This window comes from Tamandua tetradactyla, chromosome 9 (assembly GCF_023851605.1).
Source record: "Tamandua tetradactyla isolate mTamTet1 chromosome 9, mTamTet1.pri, whole genome shotgun sequence".
NCBI classification, from domain to species: Eukaryota; Metazoa; Chordata; class Mammalia; order Pilosa; family Myrmecophagidae; genus Tamandua; species Tamandua tetradactyla.
In genome coordinates this window covers 107,618,906-107,633,827 of record NC_135335.1, presented here as the reverse complement: position 1 = coordinate 107,633,827, position 14,922 = coordinate 107,618,906, and the positions used below count along the sequence as shown (strand labels likewise).

Below are 14,922 nucleotides of genomic sequence, written 5' to 3'. Positions count from 1 at the left end.
TCACATATTGCCAGGAACTTCCACACCCCTGGGAGTCATGCCCCACGTAGAGAGGGGGAGGGCAGTGAGTTTGCTTGCTGTGCTGTGTTGGCTGAGAGAGAGATAGGCCACATCTGAGCAACAAAAGAGGTTCTCTGGGGTGACTCTTAGGCCTAATTTTAAGTAGGCTTACCCTATTCTTTGCATGGATAAGTTTCATATGAACAAACCCCAAGATTGAAGGCTTGGCCTGTTAATTTGGTTGTCCCCACTGCTTGCGAGAATATCAGGAATTCTCCAAATGGGGAAGTTGAATTTTCCCCCCTTCTTGCCATACTTCCAAGGGGGCTATGCAAATACTTCTTTATTCTCTGTTCAGATCACTCTGGGATTTATTGGGGCATCACACTGGACAAACCTACAAAATCTCATGCCCTATTCTAGGTTCCATGTAGTCATGGTGCTGAGTTAACCTGTCCATATAAGTTATATTAGGAAATGCAATAGTCAAAATATAAATTTTGCCCCAAATAAACATTTTTTGCTTTAGTCTCACACGTAAGGTAAAATTTTAAAATATGAATGACCATCTGTTTTAAACACCCTGCAGTATTGATGTTCCTTTGTTCCTCCTCATGCAAAAGCATTTTTTAATTTGTACATTTAGTTACTATCGTTGTGCACTCTAGGCATTCCTAGATTATACCATCTCAGTCTTTATCGTCTATCTTTCCTTCTGGTTTCATATGTGCCCCAGCCCTCCTCTCTCTATCATTCTCACATTCAGCTTCATTCAGTGTAATTACCTTACTGTGCTACAATCAGGTTGTATTGTGCTAACTATTTCTGAATTTTTATAATCAGTCCTGTTGCACAATCTGTATCCCTTCAGCTCCAGTTACCCAATATCTACCCCATTTCTATCTCCTGATGACCTCTGTTCTTAATTGAAATTCTCCAAATTCATTCATTAATGTTAGTTCATATCAGTGAGACCATACAGGATTTGTCATTTTGTTTCTAGCTAATCTCTCAGCATAATGTCCTCAAGGTCCATCCCTATTGTCACATGCTTCATGACTTTATTTTGTCTCATAGCTGCATAATATTCCATCATATGTATATACCACAGCTTGTTTAGCCACTCGTCTGTTGCTGGACATTTGGGCTGTTTCTATCTCTTGGCAGTTGTAAATAATGCTGCTATAAACACTAGTGTGCAAATGTCTGTTTGTGTCCTTGCCCTTATTCATCTGAATAGATACCTAGCAATGATAACCTGTATTCTGAATGTCAATTCTCAAAGTTCGCTCATTAATGTGAGATTGTATTAGTGAGACCATAGAGTAGTTGCCCTTTTATTTCCATCTGATTTCACTCAGCCTAATGTCCTCAAGGTTCATCCATGTTGTTACATGCTTCATGACTTTATTCTGTCTTACAGCTGCATAATATTCCATCATACATATATTCCATTGCTTGTTTAGCTACTTGTGCATTGACTGACACTGGGCTGTTTCCATCTCTTGGCAATCATAAATAATGCTGCTATAAACATCGGTGTGCAAATGTACATTGGGTTCTTGCCTTCAGTTTTTCTGAATATATATACCCAGTAATGAAATTGCTGGATCATATGGCAATTTTATACTTAGCTTCCTGAGGAACTGTCAAACTGCCTTCCAGAGTGGTTATACTATTTTGCATTCCCAAAAAATATACCTCTTTCTCCATGTCCTCTCCAGAATTGTCGTTTTCTGCTTTTTTGAGAATGGCCATTCTAGTGTGTGTCAGATGATATCTCATTGTAATTTTGATTTGCATTTCCCTAATTGCCAGTGAAGTTGAGCATCTTTTCACATGTATGTATTCCTTTTAACACCTGCTTTTTTTTTGTTTTGCAAAGTTTTTGTAATCAGTGTACTTAACATTAATCGTGATTTTCTTTTGAATATTATATCACAAATGTTGGTGCATTGCCTTAAAATGATGACTTTTAATAGACGTGTAATATGCTATTGATGAACTGTATTTGAATGTTTATTCTGTAAACCTAATACTGTGTTGGGATATGCGGTTTGCCAAAGGAAATGCATTGTACTTTCAAATAGCTTGCAGTCCCCTTCACAAAACAATTCATACACAAAACTATTAATATCAGGTAAAGTCTGACTTTTCAAAGATGTTTTAGTAATTTGGAAAAGGAAAGGTTTTGTCGGGTAATGTGATTGAAAACTTCATGGAAAAAGTAGGGGGCTTTGTGGAGAAATAGTTCTAGAATCTTAATTTTTCTTGTTCTAAGTGTTGCATCTTCATCCAGACTATCACCTTGTTTTGCCTAGGCTTTTTATTGGGAAAGAATGCTATGAGAATTTAACTATATTTGTCAAGGCTGTGAGGTGGGGAATGAGTTTATTTGTTCTCTCTGTTTATCTCCCTGGTTTATATTTTCAGACTGATTTTTAAGTGACAGTGGGTCTATAGCAATTGGCCCAATATAGTTGAATATATGCAAGCTATTTTATTTATAGTTTGCATATATTCAGCTATATATATGAAATTATATATTATATATATAATATATATTTCTTATAAATGTGAACATAACACAGTCAAGTACACTATAGCTTTTAAAAGATACAAACTTTTTTCTAAATCAGGTTTGTTACAGAAAGAGAAAATGGCTATTGAAGCATTTCAGATTTGCTGCCTCCTCCTACCACCTGAAAATAGAAGAAAGCTACAGCTGTTGATGAGGATGATGGCAAGGATCTGTTTAAACAAGGAGATGCCACCACTGTGTGATGGTGTTGGCACCCGAACACTGGTAGGTTGATTTCTAACCTCTAACGTGACTTGAGTTTTTGGGATGAAATTTAACTGAGGAAAGTTTATTAGCAACCAGAGAAAGGTACAAGGCAAGCTTACTTAAAGAGCCACAACTTGGAATTCACCCAAATGGTATTGTGCTTTTGGTCTAAATGACTTAAACAATATAGTAGAAAGTAAAGAGTGAGTTGGGGATGGCCTGTGAGTTAGAAATATTTGTTAAATCTTGTTTGAGCACTTCTTTTTTTTTTTTTAATTTTTTATTAATCAAGAAAAAGAAAAGAAATTAATGCAACATTTAGAAATCATTCCATTCTACACATGCACTCAGTAATTCTTAGTATCATCACATAGATGTATGATCACTATTTCTTAGTACATTTGCATCGATTTAGGAAAAGAACTAGCAAAACAGCAGAAAAAGATATAGAATGTTAATATAGAGAAGAGAATTAATAATACTAATAAAAAATATATATATATATATAAAAAGGAAAAAGAAAAAAAACAAAAACAAAAAATACAAACAAACAAACAAACAAACAAAAAACTTTATTTCAGGTGCAGCTTCATTCAGTGTTCCAACATAGTTACATTACACTTAGGTATTATTGTGCTGTCCATTTTTGAGTTTTTGTATCTAGTCCTGTTGCACAGTCTGTATCCCTTCAGCTCCAATTACCCATTATCTTACCCTGTTTCTAACTCCTGCTGGTCTCTGTTACCAATGATATATTCCAAGCTGATTCTCGAATGTCGGTTCACATCAGTGGGACCATACAGTATTTGTCCTTTAGTTTTTGGCTAGACTCAGCATAATGTTCTCTAGGTCCATCCATGTTATTACATGCTTCGTAAGTTTAGTCTGTCTTAAAGCTGCATAATATTCCATCGTAGGTATACGCCACAGTTTGTTTAGCCACTCATCTGTTGATGGACAGTTTGGCTGTTTCCATCTCTTTGCAATTGTAGATAATGCTGCTATAAACACTGGTGTGCAAATGTCTGTCTGTGTCTTTGCCCTTAAGTCCTTTGAGTAGATACCTAGCAGTGGTATTGCTGGGTCGTAATCCATTCTGCCAGTCTATGTCTTTTTTTTTTTTTTTTATTTTTTTTTTATTTTTAAGAGAGAGGGAGGAAGGGAAGGAAAGACAGAGAGAAGGAAGGAAGGATGGAAGGAAGGAAGGGAGGAAGAAAGGGAAACATCTTTAAACATTTTCTTGTTTTATTGTATTTTGTTTGTTTGTTTGTTTTTTACATGGGCTGGGGCCGGGAATCGAACCGAGGTCCTCCGGCATGGCAGGCAAGCACTTTGCCCGCTGAGCCACCGCGGCCCGCCCCAGTCTATGTCTTTTGATTGGGAAATTCAGTCCATTAACTTTTAGTGTTATTACTGTTTGGATAATATTTTCCTCTACCATTTTGGCTTTTGTATTATATATATCATATCTGATTTTCCTTCTTTCTACACTTTACTCCATACCTCTCTCTTCTGTCTTTTCGTATCTGACTCTAGTGCTCCCTTTAGTATTTCTTGCAGAGCTGGTCTCTTGGTCACAAATTCTCTCAGTGACTTTTTGTCTATAAATGTTTTAATTTCTCCTTCATTTTTTTTTTTTTTTTTAGAGAGAGGGAGGAAAGGAAGGAAAGACAGAGAAGGAAGGAAGGGAGGAAGAAAGGGAAACATTTTTAAACATTTTCTTGTTTTATTATATTTTGTTTGTTTGTTTGTTTTTTACATGGGCTGGGGCCGGGAATCGAACCGGGGTCCTCCGGCACGGCAGGCAAGCACTCTTGCCCGCTGAGCCACCGCGGCCCGCCCTCTCCTTCATTTTTGAAGGACAATTTTGCTGGATATAGAAGTCTTGGTTGGCAGTTTTTCTCTTTTAGTAATTTAAATATATCATCCCACTGTCTTCTAGCTTCCATGGTTTCTGCTGAGAAATCTACACATAGTCTTAGTGGGTTTCCCTTGTATGTGACAGATTGTTTTTCTCTTGCTGCTTTCAAGATCCTCTCTTTCTCTTTGACCTCTGACATTCTAACTAGTAAGTGTCTTGGAGAACGCCTATTTGGGTCTATTCTCTTTGGGGTGCGCTGCACTTCTTGGATCTGTAAATTTAGGTCTTTCATAAGAGTTGGGAAATTTTCAGTGATAATTTCTTCCATTAGTTTTTCTCCTCCTTTTCCCTTCTCTTCTCCTTCTGGGACACCCACAACACGTATATTTGTGCGCTTCATATTGTCATTCAGTTCCCTGATCCCCTGCTCAAGTTTTTCCATTCTTTTCCCTATAGTTTCTGTTTCTTTTTGGAATTCAGATGTTCCATCCTCCAGTTCACTAATTGTAGCTTCTGTCTTTTTAGATCTACCATTGTAGGTATCCATTGTTTTTTCCATTTTTTCTTCTTTGTCCTTCACTCCCATAAGTTCTGTGATTTGTTTTTTCAGATTTTCTATTTCTTCTTTTTGTTCAGCCCATGTCTTCTTCATGTCCTCCCTCAATTTATTGATTTGGTTTTTGAAGAGTTTTTCCATTTCTGTTCATATATTCAGCATTAGTTGTCTCAGCTCCTGTATCTCATTTGAACTATTGGTTTGTTCCTTTGACTGGGCCATATCTTCAATTTTCCGAGCGTCATCCATTATTTTCTGCTGGTGTCTGGGTATTTGATCAGATTTCCCTGGGTGTGGGACCCGGCTGGTTGAAAGGTTTTTCTGTGAAATCTCTGGGCTCTGTTTTTCTTTTCCTGCCCAGTAGGTGGTGCTCGTGGCGCTCGTCTGTCTGTGGGTCCCACCAGTAAAAGATGCTGTGGCTCCTTTAACTTGCCAATCCGAATCTCGCAGTCGGCCGGGGAAACCGCGCGTGGAGGGGGGGTCGCCGGCCGCCGTGGCTTGGGGGAGTGCCGGTCCAAATTGCCCAGCTGGCCCGAGACGCCAAGCGTGGCGGGAGGGCCCCGCTATCCAACGTTCCCAGTCAGACCGGGGAGCCACGTGCGTGGAGGGGACCCCAGTCGCCAGCCGCCCCGGCTGGGAAAACACGCGCCCCTCGGGTATGTCACCGCAGCGGATTCTCCCTGCCTGTTCAGCCGTTCCAGAATTGGGTACGCTGTCTTTTTGGTCTCTGTCGTGGCTCCGGGAGCTGTTTCGTATTGTTTCTGTTTCTTTAGTTGCTGTTCTGGAGGAGGAACTAAGACCCGCGCGTCTTACTAAGCCGCCATCTTCTCCGGAAGTCTTGTTTAAGCACTTCTTTAGGCTATACCTATTGTCAACACAAAGAGAGCAAAGAGAGGACAGAAAGGAAAGAAAACAACATTATCTCCAACTCTAGGACAGTAAGAGTCTTAAGGCCATGATTATTATAACTTGTTTTAGTTTGCTAGCTGCCAGAATGCAACACATTAGAGATGAATTGGCTTTCAATAAAAGGGGATTTATTTAGTTAACATATAGTTCTTAAGAGGAAAGACAGCTAACTTTCAACTGAGGTTCTTTCTTATGTGGGAAGGCACAGGGTGATCTCTGCTTGCCTTCTCTCCAAGCCTCTGGGTTCCAATGACTTTCCCCGGGGTGATTCCTTTCTGCATCTCCAAGGGCTTGGGCTGAGCTGCAAGTGCTGAGATGAGGTATGCTGACCTGCTTGGGCTGTGCTAGATTGAGCTCTCTCATTTAAGCACCAGCCAATTAAATCAAACATCATTCATTGCAGCAGGCTAGGGCCAACTGCAGATGTAATCAGTGACAGATGAGCTTCACATGCCATTGGCTCATATCCATAGGAATAGAACTAGGCACCTTCACCTAGCCAAGTTGACACCTGAATCTAACTACCACATGTCCACCCCTTGTCAACTTGGCAACTACACACATCACCTTAAACAATATTAAAGTGCAAAAATTTTCTTCTGGCTGTGGATCTGTGAATCTCAAAACAAGTTATCTGGTGCCAATATGCAAAGGAGGTACAGTCACAGGATCCATAGGGAGAAATTGGAAGGAAAACCTGCAGGGCAAACACCATTGGATTTCGAAGTCTGAAAGCCATTTATCCTTCAGTTTTCGAAAGTGGCAGTCCCACCCTTTCCAAGGGCCTATGCAGTGGCCCACCTCTTTCCAAATCAACCCTGGGGGACATTGAGGAGACCGCCTTTTTCTCAGCTCCACCCTCTCAAGGCATCGGGGCCACATCTGGGCTCTCTGCCATTTCCAGGGCACATGCTCAACCCCTCCATGTGGTGGCAGCCAGGCTCTCCCCAGTCTGCAGGGAGTGTACTGTACCTTTTCTAAGGCCTGAGGCGGCACAGCTCTTCCACTGCAATGAGGTGGGAGACTCACCCTCTCCATGTATATGGGTGGGTCCACTCTCCTGGCTGAGGTTTCTTGGTTTCAGACCTGAGCTTCCATGGTTCTCACTTTGCAAACTCCAATTTATCCCTTTTGTGTCCCCCTTTGTTCAGATTGTCAGTGATTCCGTTTACACCGACAGTCTCTTCAAACACTCTAAGACTTCACCATCATTCTCTTCTCAGTTCCTCCAAAATCTTTCCCTTAGCCATCCAAAAAGCTGATCCAACATGTCTGGTGTTTGCAAACAGCAGCAGTACCCCACTTCTCTGGTACCAAATCTGTTCTAGTTTGCTAGCTGCTGGAATGTAACACACCAGAGATGGATTGGCTTTGAATAAAAGTGGATTTATTTAGTTAACTTATAGTTCTTCAGAGGAAAGGCAGCTGACTTTCAACTGAGCCAGTTAAATCAAACATCATTCATTGCAGCAGGCATGCTTCCTAGCCCACTACCGATGTATTCAGTGACAGATGAGCTTCACATGCTGTTGGCTCATAGCCACAGCAATAGAACTAGGCACCTTCACCTAGCCAAGTTGACACCTGAATCTAACTACCATATAACTAAAAGGAGAGATATAACATATATAATGGATTAAAGAGAAAGAGGTAAAATTTAGAGTTGGAGACAACTTGGGAGGAGGTAGAGAACATGATCCCTGGAGATACAGTCTGTGGGTCCGTACGTGAAAATATTTCTTAAAATATTTTTAATTTTGTTTAAGAACAGATGCTAATTCTGAATTATACTTTGCAATATGTTGGTGTGTGTTTTAAAATAGGGTTTTATTTAGAATTAGTTTATTAGTGAACTTTAATTTCCCTCAAAAAAAGTCTTCAAGCAGAATTGGTGCTTCCATAGGATGTGTACTTTTGGTATGTCCTGGGAAACCATTGTGTGCTCCTGGGGTCCCCTGGGTCCAGTTTAGATATATGGACCTATGATCAGAAAGGCACTCAGTTCCTGGTAGAGTGACTCTTGACCTCTTTTTGAGTGGGTGGATGGCTTTGAGTGAGGTGAGGGCTAATGGGAACCCTTTAAAAAGCTGATGAAAACTTTGTACCTACTCCCCAGAAAAATGCACAAAATTTTATATACAGTTTCGAGGGGTTTCAGAGATTTTGTATGGTCCATGGTCTCCAGGTAAAGAAATTTCTGCCTGTGTTTCTTTCTGTGCATAGAAATGTGAGCGAAGATAAAGTGTCAGCTCAATATGTTAATGAAATGAGGTATTATTAAACAATTGCATGATGCCATATTTATTCCTACTTATCTTGCCTTCCCATTAAAGAGTTCCCCCAGGTTTTCTGTTCCCTAGGAACTACTAAGACCCTGTCCATATTAAACAAAGGATTGTAGAAAAGAGACGGTGAATACTTTTTTTTTTTTACCTTTTCCAAGATGGGAACTTGTGTGAACTGGTCTTAATTATCAAACCTCTTTTTGGTTATGGTACACTTCTAATACTTTTTCCTTTTGGGGTTAGGGTTAACCATAGCCGTAAGGATGAAAGAGAGAAGAGATATCTTTTATTTTGCCTTAGAAAGTTCCATTACTTGATTTCCACCTCTCTTTGTGCTATGTACTCTACTCTTGTATCTTTCCTAATAGGATTCTTGCATCCTCACTAATAGGATTCCTAGTATGCTGTGACTTTTTTGTTTTTGCTTTCACCTTGATACTCTCAGATACAAATATGACATGTGGCTTTAGTGGCTAGTTGTAATCCATAGAAAGCAATACAAACTTTAGTATTCTACAAATTGAGGCACTAATCTCAAATTTGCCACTTAGTAACCTTTGGTCTTCTGTGTCAGGGCTAAATGAATGGAATCATCAGCAGTCCCAGCAGCCACACTTTTCTGTTTATATGAGATCATAAGGTTTTTGTACCCAGACAGACTAGTCTGTCTCCACATTATTTAGAAATTTGATATGCCTGTGTAATTCTGAATAAATGAGGATTAAAAAAACAAGATTTTATTTTCAACCAGTTCTCTACCCAGATTTGTGGGACTCTAAAGCCTGTTTTGTTATTTTTCTTTTTCTTTATACATTTTGCTATTTGATGGAATTATAGCCAAACAATAAAGAATAGGCCTAAAAGCCACCAGGAGTCTTAGAGTTATGAGAGAGTTTTGGAAGTTATATGGGAGTTCTTTGGGTGATAATGCAAACACAGACAGCCAGCTGAGAATGCATGAAATGACAGCTTTGCTAGACCAAAGGGCCTGGAAGGGGAGAGGGGGAGAATGAGGGCTCTAGAGAGGCCTTGGGTTTACTTAGCCTAGGCTCCCATAAGGGTCAGTAGAGAAGGAGGGAAAGGAAAAAGTGCGTGTCCCTGGCTCTTGTCTTTATTATGTCCCAGAGGGGAAGAATAGGGCTTCCCAGCATCTGGGAATTGGCAGCTTTAAACTATATGGTATAAAACAGAAGTGGTAAGAGCCATTTGAGAAAGCTGGAGGTGGCTTTTATGATGTGATGGTGTATGCCTTACTAGTTGCTGTTGTGCTCAGGGCAGGGCTAACTAGGGTGGTTACTCAAAAGAGGAACTTAAGACTAGACGAGGCAAGATGACGAGGCATTAAGTATAATTTATTTTGTGCCATTATAGTCTGCTCTTGGTGCACCATTTTTTTTAGAAGACTATCACCTGAAGTAGTCAAGATATTTAGAGATATATTTAAACTGTTCTCTATAGTTCAAATGATCAGCCTGAAAAAGGGTACCATAATCATAATTAGAACTAGTTCTGTGACTCATAACTGGAAGACCTGGGAGAACCAGTCTCTGCAGATAGTGGGGTTTAGCTATGAGTAAAGGTCCTGGATGGGCTTAAAAATAATGAGGGTTTTGGAGAAATTATACATTTTAACAGTGGTGTTAGATATATGATTAATAATGTGTGTCTCTTGTTGCATTGTTTGTTAATTATATTGAACTTGCTCTTGAGTTGTTGATGGCCTGCAACACACCATGCTGGTCAGTGCGTAGACCCCTCTCTCCTTGGCCAGCCAATAAGTTGACAGTTGAGGCGGGAGTACCTTACAGCTTTACAGGGTTTAAGGAACTAACTGCACAGGCCACTGGGCAAGCAGTTGACAATCTGTTATTCCAAGTCTGAGTCCCAGGGCCTCAAGCAGCACTGTAAGTCCTATATTCGAACTCCAGTGAGATATCATGGCCTAGAGTGATGTTGTATGAGGTGAGTTCATCTTCAGGGATGTGGACTCAGGCCTTGTCTTATGAGGTGATTGCTGGGGATTGACTGGGGATTGATATCCCTCCCAAGTAGAAATCCATGAAGAACGGGGAATTTTGTCATGGGCTTTTAAGTAACATCGGACAGTTCTAGTCATGATATTTGTAGATGTTTTGTAAAATGGTTGTTGTCTCAGAGCTCTATGACTTTTAGGGGGTCATCTAGGGTGCACCTAACAAAGGCTTTGATTGCGTGGGAACTTCCCTCCATAGGAAGAATTTGTTCTTCTTGTAATTTTTAATTAAAATAGTTTTTAAATTAGTTTGAAGTTGTAGATTAAAAAAAAAAATCATGTAGAAAATACATTACCATATACTCCCTCACTTTGCATTGGTGTGGTACCTTTGTTACAGTTGATGAAAGAATTTTATAATTGTATTATTAACTATATTCCATAGTTTACATTAGGATTTTTTTTCTTTCCCCATATACTACCCTATTAACACCTTGTATTTGTGTGGTACATTTGAAACTATTTTTATAATTGTCTTGTTAACTATAGTATATTGCTTACAGTGGAGTTCACTGTGTTGTATGGTTCTGTTTTTTCTTTTAATTTTTATTCTAGTAACATGAATAAGACTGAAAATTGTTCCTTTTCATGACATTCACATATGTAATTCAGTGTTGGTAGTTGTACTTAGAATGTTGTTCTATCATCACAACCATCCATTTTTGAAACTTTATAATCAACCTAAATAAAAATCTTGTACAATTTAAGCATTAGCTCCCCATTCCCTACCCCAGCCTAGCCCCTGGTAATCTGTATTCTAAATTCTGACTTTACGTATTTACTTATTCTAATTAGTTCATATCAGTGAGGTCATACAATTTTTGTCTTTTTGTGTCTGGTTCATTTCTTTCAGCATAATGTTTTCAAAAGTTTATCCATGTTGTTGCATGAATCAGAACTTCATTCCTTTCCAATGCTGAATAATGTTTCTTATATGTATATGCTACGTTTTGTTTATCCATTCATCAGTTGATGGACACTTGGGTTGCTTCCATCTTTTGGCAATTGTGAATAATGCCGCTATGAGCATTGTAGTACAAATACCTGTTTGAGTCTTGGCTTTCAATTCTTTTGGCTATATACCTCATAGAGGGTATATTAGTCAGGGTTCTCTAGGGTAAAAGAACCTACAGAAGACATCTATAAATGTTATATGAAACTTTATAAAATTGCCTCCTGCAACTGTGGAGATGCATGAGTCCAGATTCCATAGGGCAGGCTACAAGCTGGGAGCTCCAGTGAAGATTTTTGACACATTCCCCTGGAGAAGCTGGCCAGCTGAAGTAGAGATGAATGTTCTCTCTTCTGACTGCTGCATCACTTCTCCTTTTAAAGCCTTCAACTGATTGGATGAAACATTACTCATTGCAGATGACACTCTCCTTAATTGATTATAGATGTAATCAGCCATAAATGCAATCAACTTACTGATGATTTAAGTCTACAAAATGTCCTTGCAGTAAAAGTTAGGCCAGTGCTTGCTTGACCAGACTACTGGGCACCATTACCTGACCAAGTTGACACATGAACCTAACCATCACAGAGGGATTGTCAGCTCATATGGTAGTTCAGTACTTAGCTTTCTGAGGAATTGCTAAACTATCTTCCTCAGTGGCTGTGCCCTTTTATATTCCTACCAGCAATGATAAGTATTGCTGTTTTTCTACATCCTCTCCAATACTTGTAATTTTTCTTTTTAATGTTAGCCATTATGACTGGTGTGAAATGGTAACTCAATGTGGTTTTGATTTGCATTTCCCTAATAGCTAATGATGTTGAACATCTTTTCATGTGCTTATTTTTTTTAGCCGTTTGTATATATCCTTTTTGGAGAAATGTCTAGTCAAGTCTTTCACCCATTTTTAAATTGAGTTGTTTTTCTTTTTGTTCTTGACTTGAAGGAATTCTTTATATGTTCTGGATGTTAAAACTTTATTGGATATAAAGTTTTTTTTTCTCCTATTATATACGCTGTTGTTTGACTTTCATGATAAGGTTCTTTGAGGCATAAAAGTTTTTAATTTTGATGAGGTTCCATTTGTTTATTTTTTCTTTTGTTGTGTGTGGTTTGGTGGTAAAGTCCAAGAAACCATTGCCTGACACAATGGTTAGCTTTCTGAGAATTCATGAAATGGGCACTTGGGTTGCTTCTATCTTTTGGGAATTGTGAACAATGCCACACAAGGTCCTGAAGATGCTTTACTACTTTTTATTCTAGGAGTTTGATAGTTCTAGCTCTTAGGTCTTTGATCCATTTTGAGTTGATTTTTTTTGCATGGTGTGTGGTGGGAGGGGGAGGCTTCTTTTGTTTTGCAAATGGAGATTCAGTCTTCACAGCACCATTTGTTGAAGAAACTGTTCTTTCCCAATTCAGTGATCTTTACCCCGGTGTCAAAAATCAGTTGGTCATAAAAGTGAGGATTGATTTCTGAGCTCTCAGTTCTCTTACATTGGTCTATATGTCTGTCCTTGTGTCAGTACTATGCTGGGTTTTTTTGGCCCTGAGAATCGAGCCTGGGTCTCCGGCATGGCAGGCGAGAACTCTGCCTGCTGAGCCACTGTGGCCCGCCCTGTACCATGCTGTTTTGAATGGTGATAAGTTTAAGATTGGGAAGTACAAATCTTGCAGCTTCATTCTTCTTTTTAAAGTTGGCTTCAGCTGTTTGGGGTCCCCTACTCTTCCATATGAATTTGACTACTGGCTTTTCTATTTCTGCAAAGAAGGCTGTTGAAATTTTGATTGTGATTGACACATTCAATATTTAGTCTTCCCATCCATGAACACAGAAGGTCCTTCCATTAATTGAGGTCTTCTTTGATTTCTTTTAGTGACATTTAGTAGTTTTCTGTGTATAAGTCCTTTATTTCCTTGGTTAGATCTATTCCTAATTTGATTCACTTAGTTGATATTGTAAATGGAACTTTTTTCTGAATTTCTTCTTTTGATTGCTCATTGCCTGTGTATAGAAACACTACTGATCTGGGGGTATTGATCTTGTACTCTGCTACTTTGCTGAATTCATTTATTAGCTCTAAAAGCTTTGTTGTGAATGTTTCAGGATTTTCTGTATATAGGATCATGTCATCTGCAAATAGGGGATGGTTTGCTTTTTCCTTTCCAACTTGGATGCATTTTACTTCTCTTTCTTGCCTTATTGCTCTGGCAAGATCTTCTAGTACAATGTAATGTTGAATAATAGTGGTGCCCATGGGCATCCTTGTCTCATTCATGATTTAGAGGGAAAGCTTGCAGTCTGTCACCATTACGTATGATGCTAGCTCTGGGCTTTTCCTGTATGCCCTTTATCATACTGAGCAAGTTTCCTTCTATTCCTAGTATTCTAAGTGTTTTTATTAGTAAGTGGGAATGGACTTTGTCATATGAGGTTTCTGCAACAATTGAGATGGTCATATGTACCTGCGCCCCTTCTGTGAATGTGGTATATTATATTAATTGGTTTTCTTATGTTGAAACAACCTTGAATACCTGGAATAAATTCAAGTTGATCGTGTTGTATAATTCTTTTTAAGTATTCTTGAATTAGGTTTGTTAACATTGAGGATTTTTACGTCTATATTCATTAGAGATATTGTCTGTAATTTTTTTCTTGTAGTATCTTGTTCGGGCTTTGGTATGATGGTGGTGATATTGGCCTCATAGAATGAATGAGTCAGTTTTATCCTCATCATTTTTTTGGGAGGGTTTGCACAGGATTGATGTTAAATTTTCTTGGAATGTTTGGTAACGTTCACCTGTGAAGCCATTTGGTCCTGGACTTTTCTTTTTGGGTAGTTTTTGATTACTGATTCAATTCAATCTCTTTAGTTGTTATTGGTTTGTTGATATTTTCTGTTTCTTTCTGAGTCTGTATAGAAGTTTCTGTGTTTCCAGGAATTTGTCTGTTTCATTTGGGCTATATAATTTGTCAGCAGGTTGTTATTCCTTGTGTCTTCTCATCGTCTTAAATATTATAAAGGCCAGTTTTTTTTTTATAGCCCTCTCTGGCACTAGTAAGCTACGCCAGGGACTGGACCCCACTGCTGCCTGCCATAAGAATGGGTGATGGGCTACAGCAGGCACTGTGTGGAGAGAGTAATTCACTGATATTTACTGAATTTACCAGCCTCTCCCTCCTGTTCTTCCCTGAATGCTGTGCAATGTTTTACCAAACTCCAGAGTTCCAAAATATTTGATCTAGACATTTCCTGCCTGTTTCATAATTGTTCTATTGGAGTAGTTGCTTCCTGGAGTTTTGTACTCCACTTTCTTCCCACAATGCAAGATTTCTTTGGGTACTTTTTAATGAATGAGATATAATATTTTGTGAGCTATGTTGATGTATCCTTCTAAGAGGCAGTCTTGTGTGTTGAATTTAGATGATTAACCCAATAGAAAAGAAACATATCTAACTTATATATGTTTTCTAAGGGCCTGTTGATATCGGGACCCCAGGTTTTCCAGACATGTCCTCTGCAATTTTTGTCGCTGTC

At 39.0% G+C, this 14,922-nt stretch overlaps 1 protein-coding gene across 4 annotated transcripts in view; it reads left to right on the top strand.

Moving 5' to 3' along the window:
• DEPDC1B (DEP domain containing 1B) overlaps window positions 1-14,922 on the top strand; it is a 109,284-nt gene that overhangs the window by 83,995 nt on the left and 10,367 nt on the right. For all 4 annotated transcript variants that reach the window (XR_013157988.1, XM_077117238.1, XM_077117237.1 and 1 more), the window contains one exon: window positions 2,640-2,806. Coding sequence is in view for 3 of the 4 variants with exons in the window: in XM_077117238.1 (XP_076973353.1) it covers window positions 2,640-2,806 (167 nt within the window). In the remaining variant the exon portion in view is untranslated. The remainder of the gene's footprint in view (window positions 1-2,639; window positions 2,807-14,922) is intronic.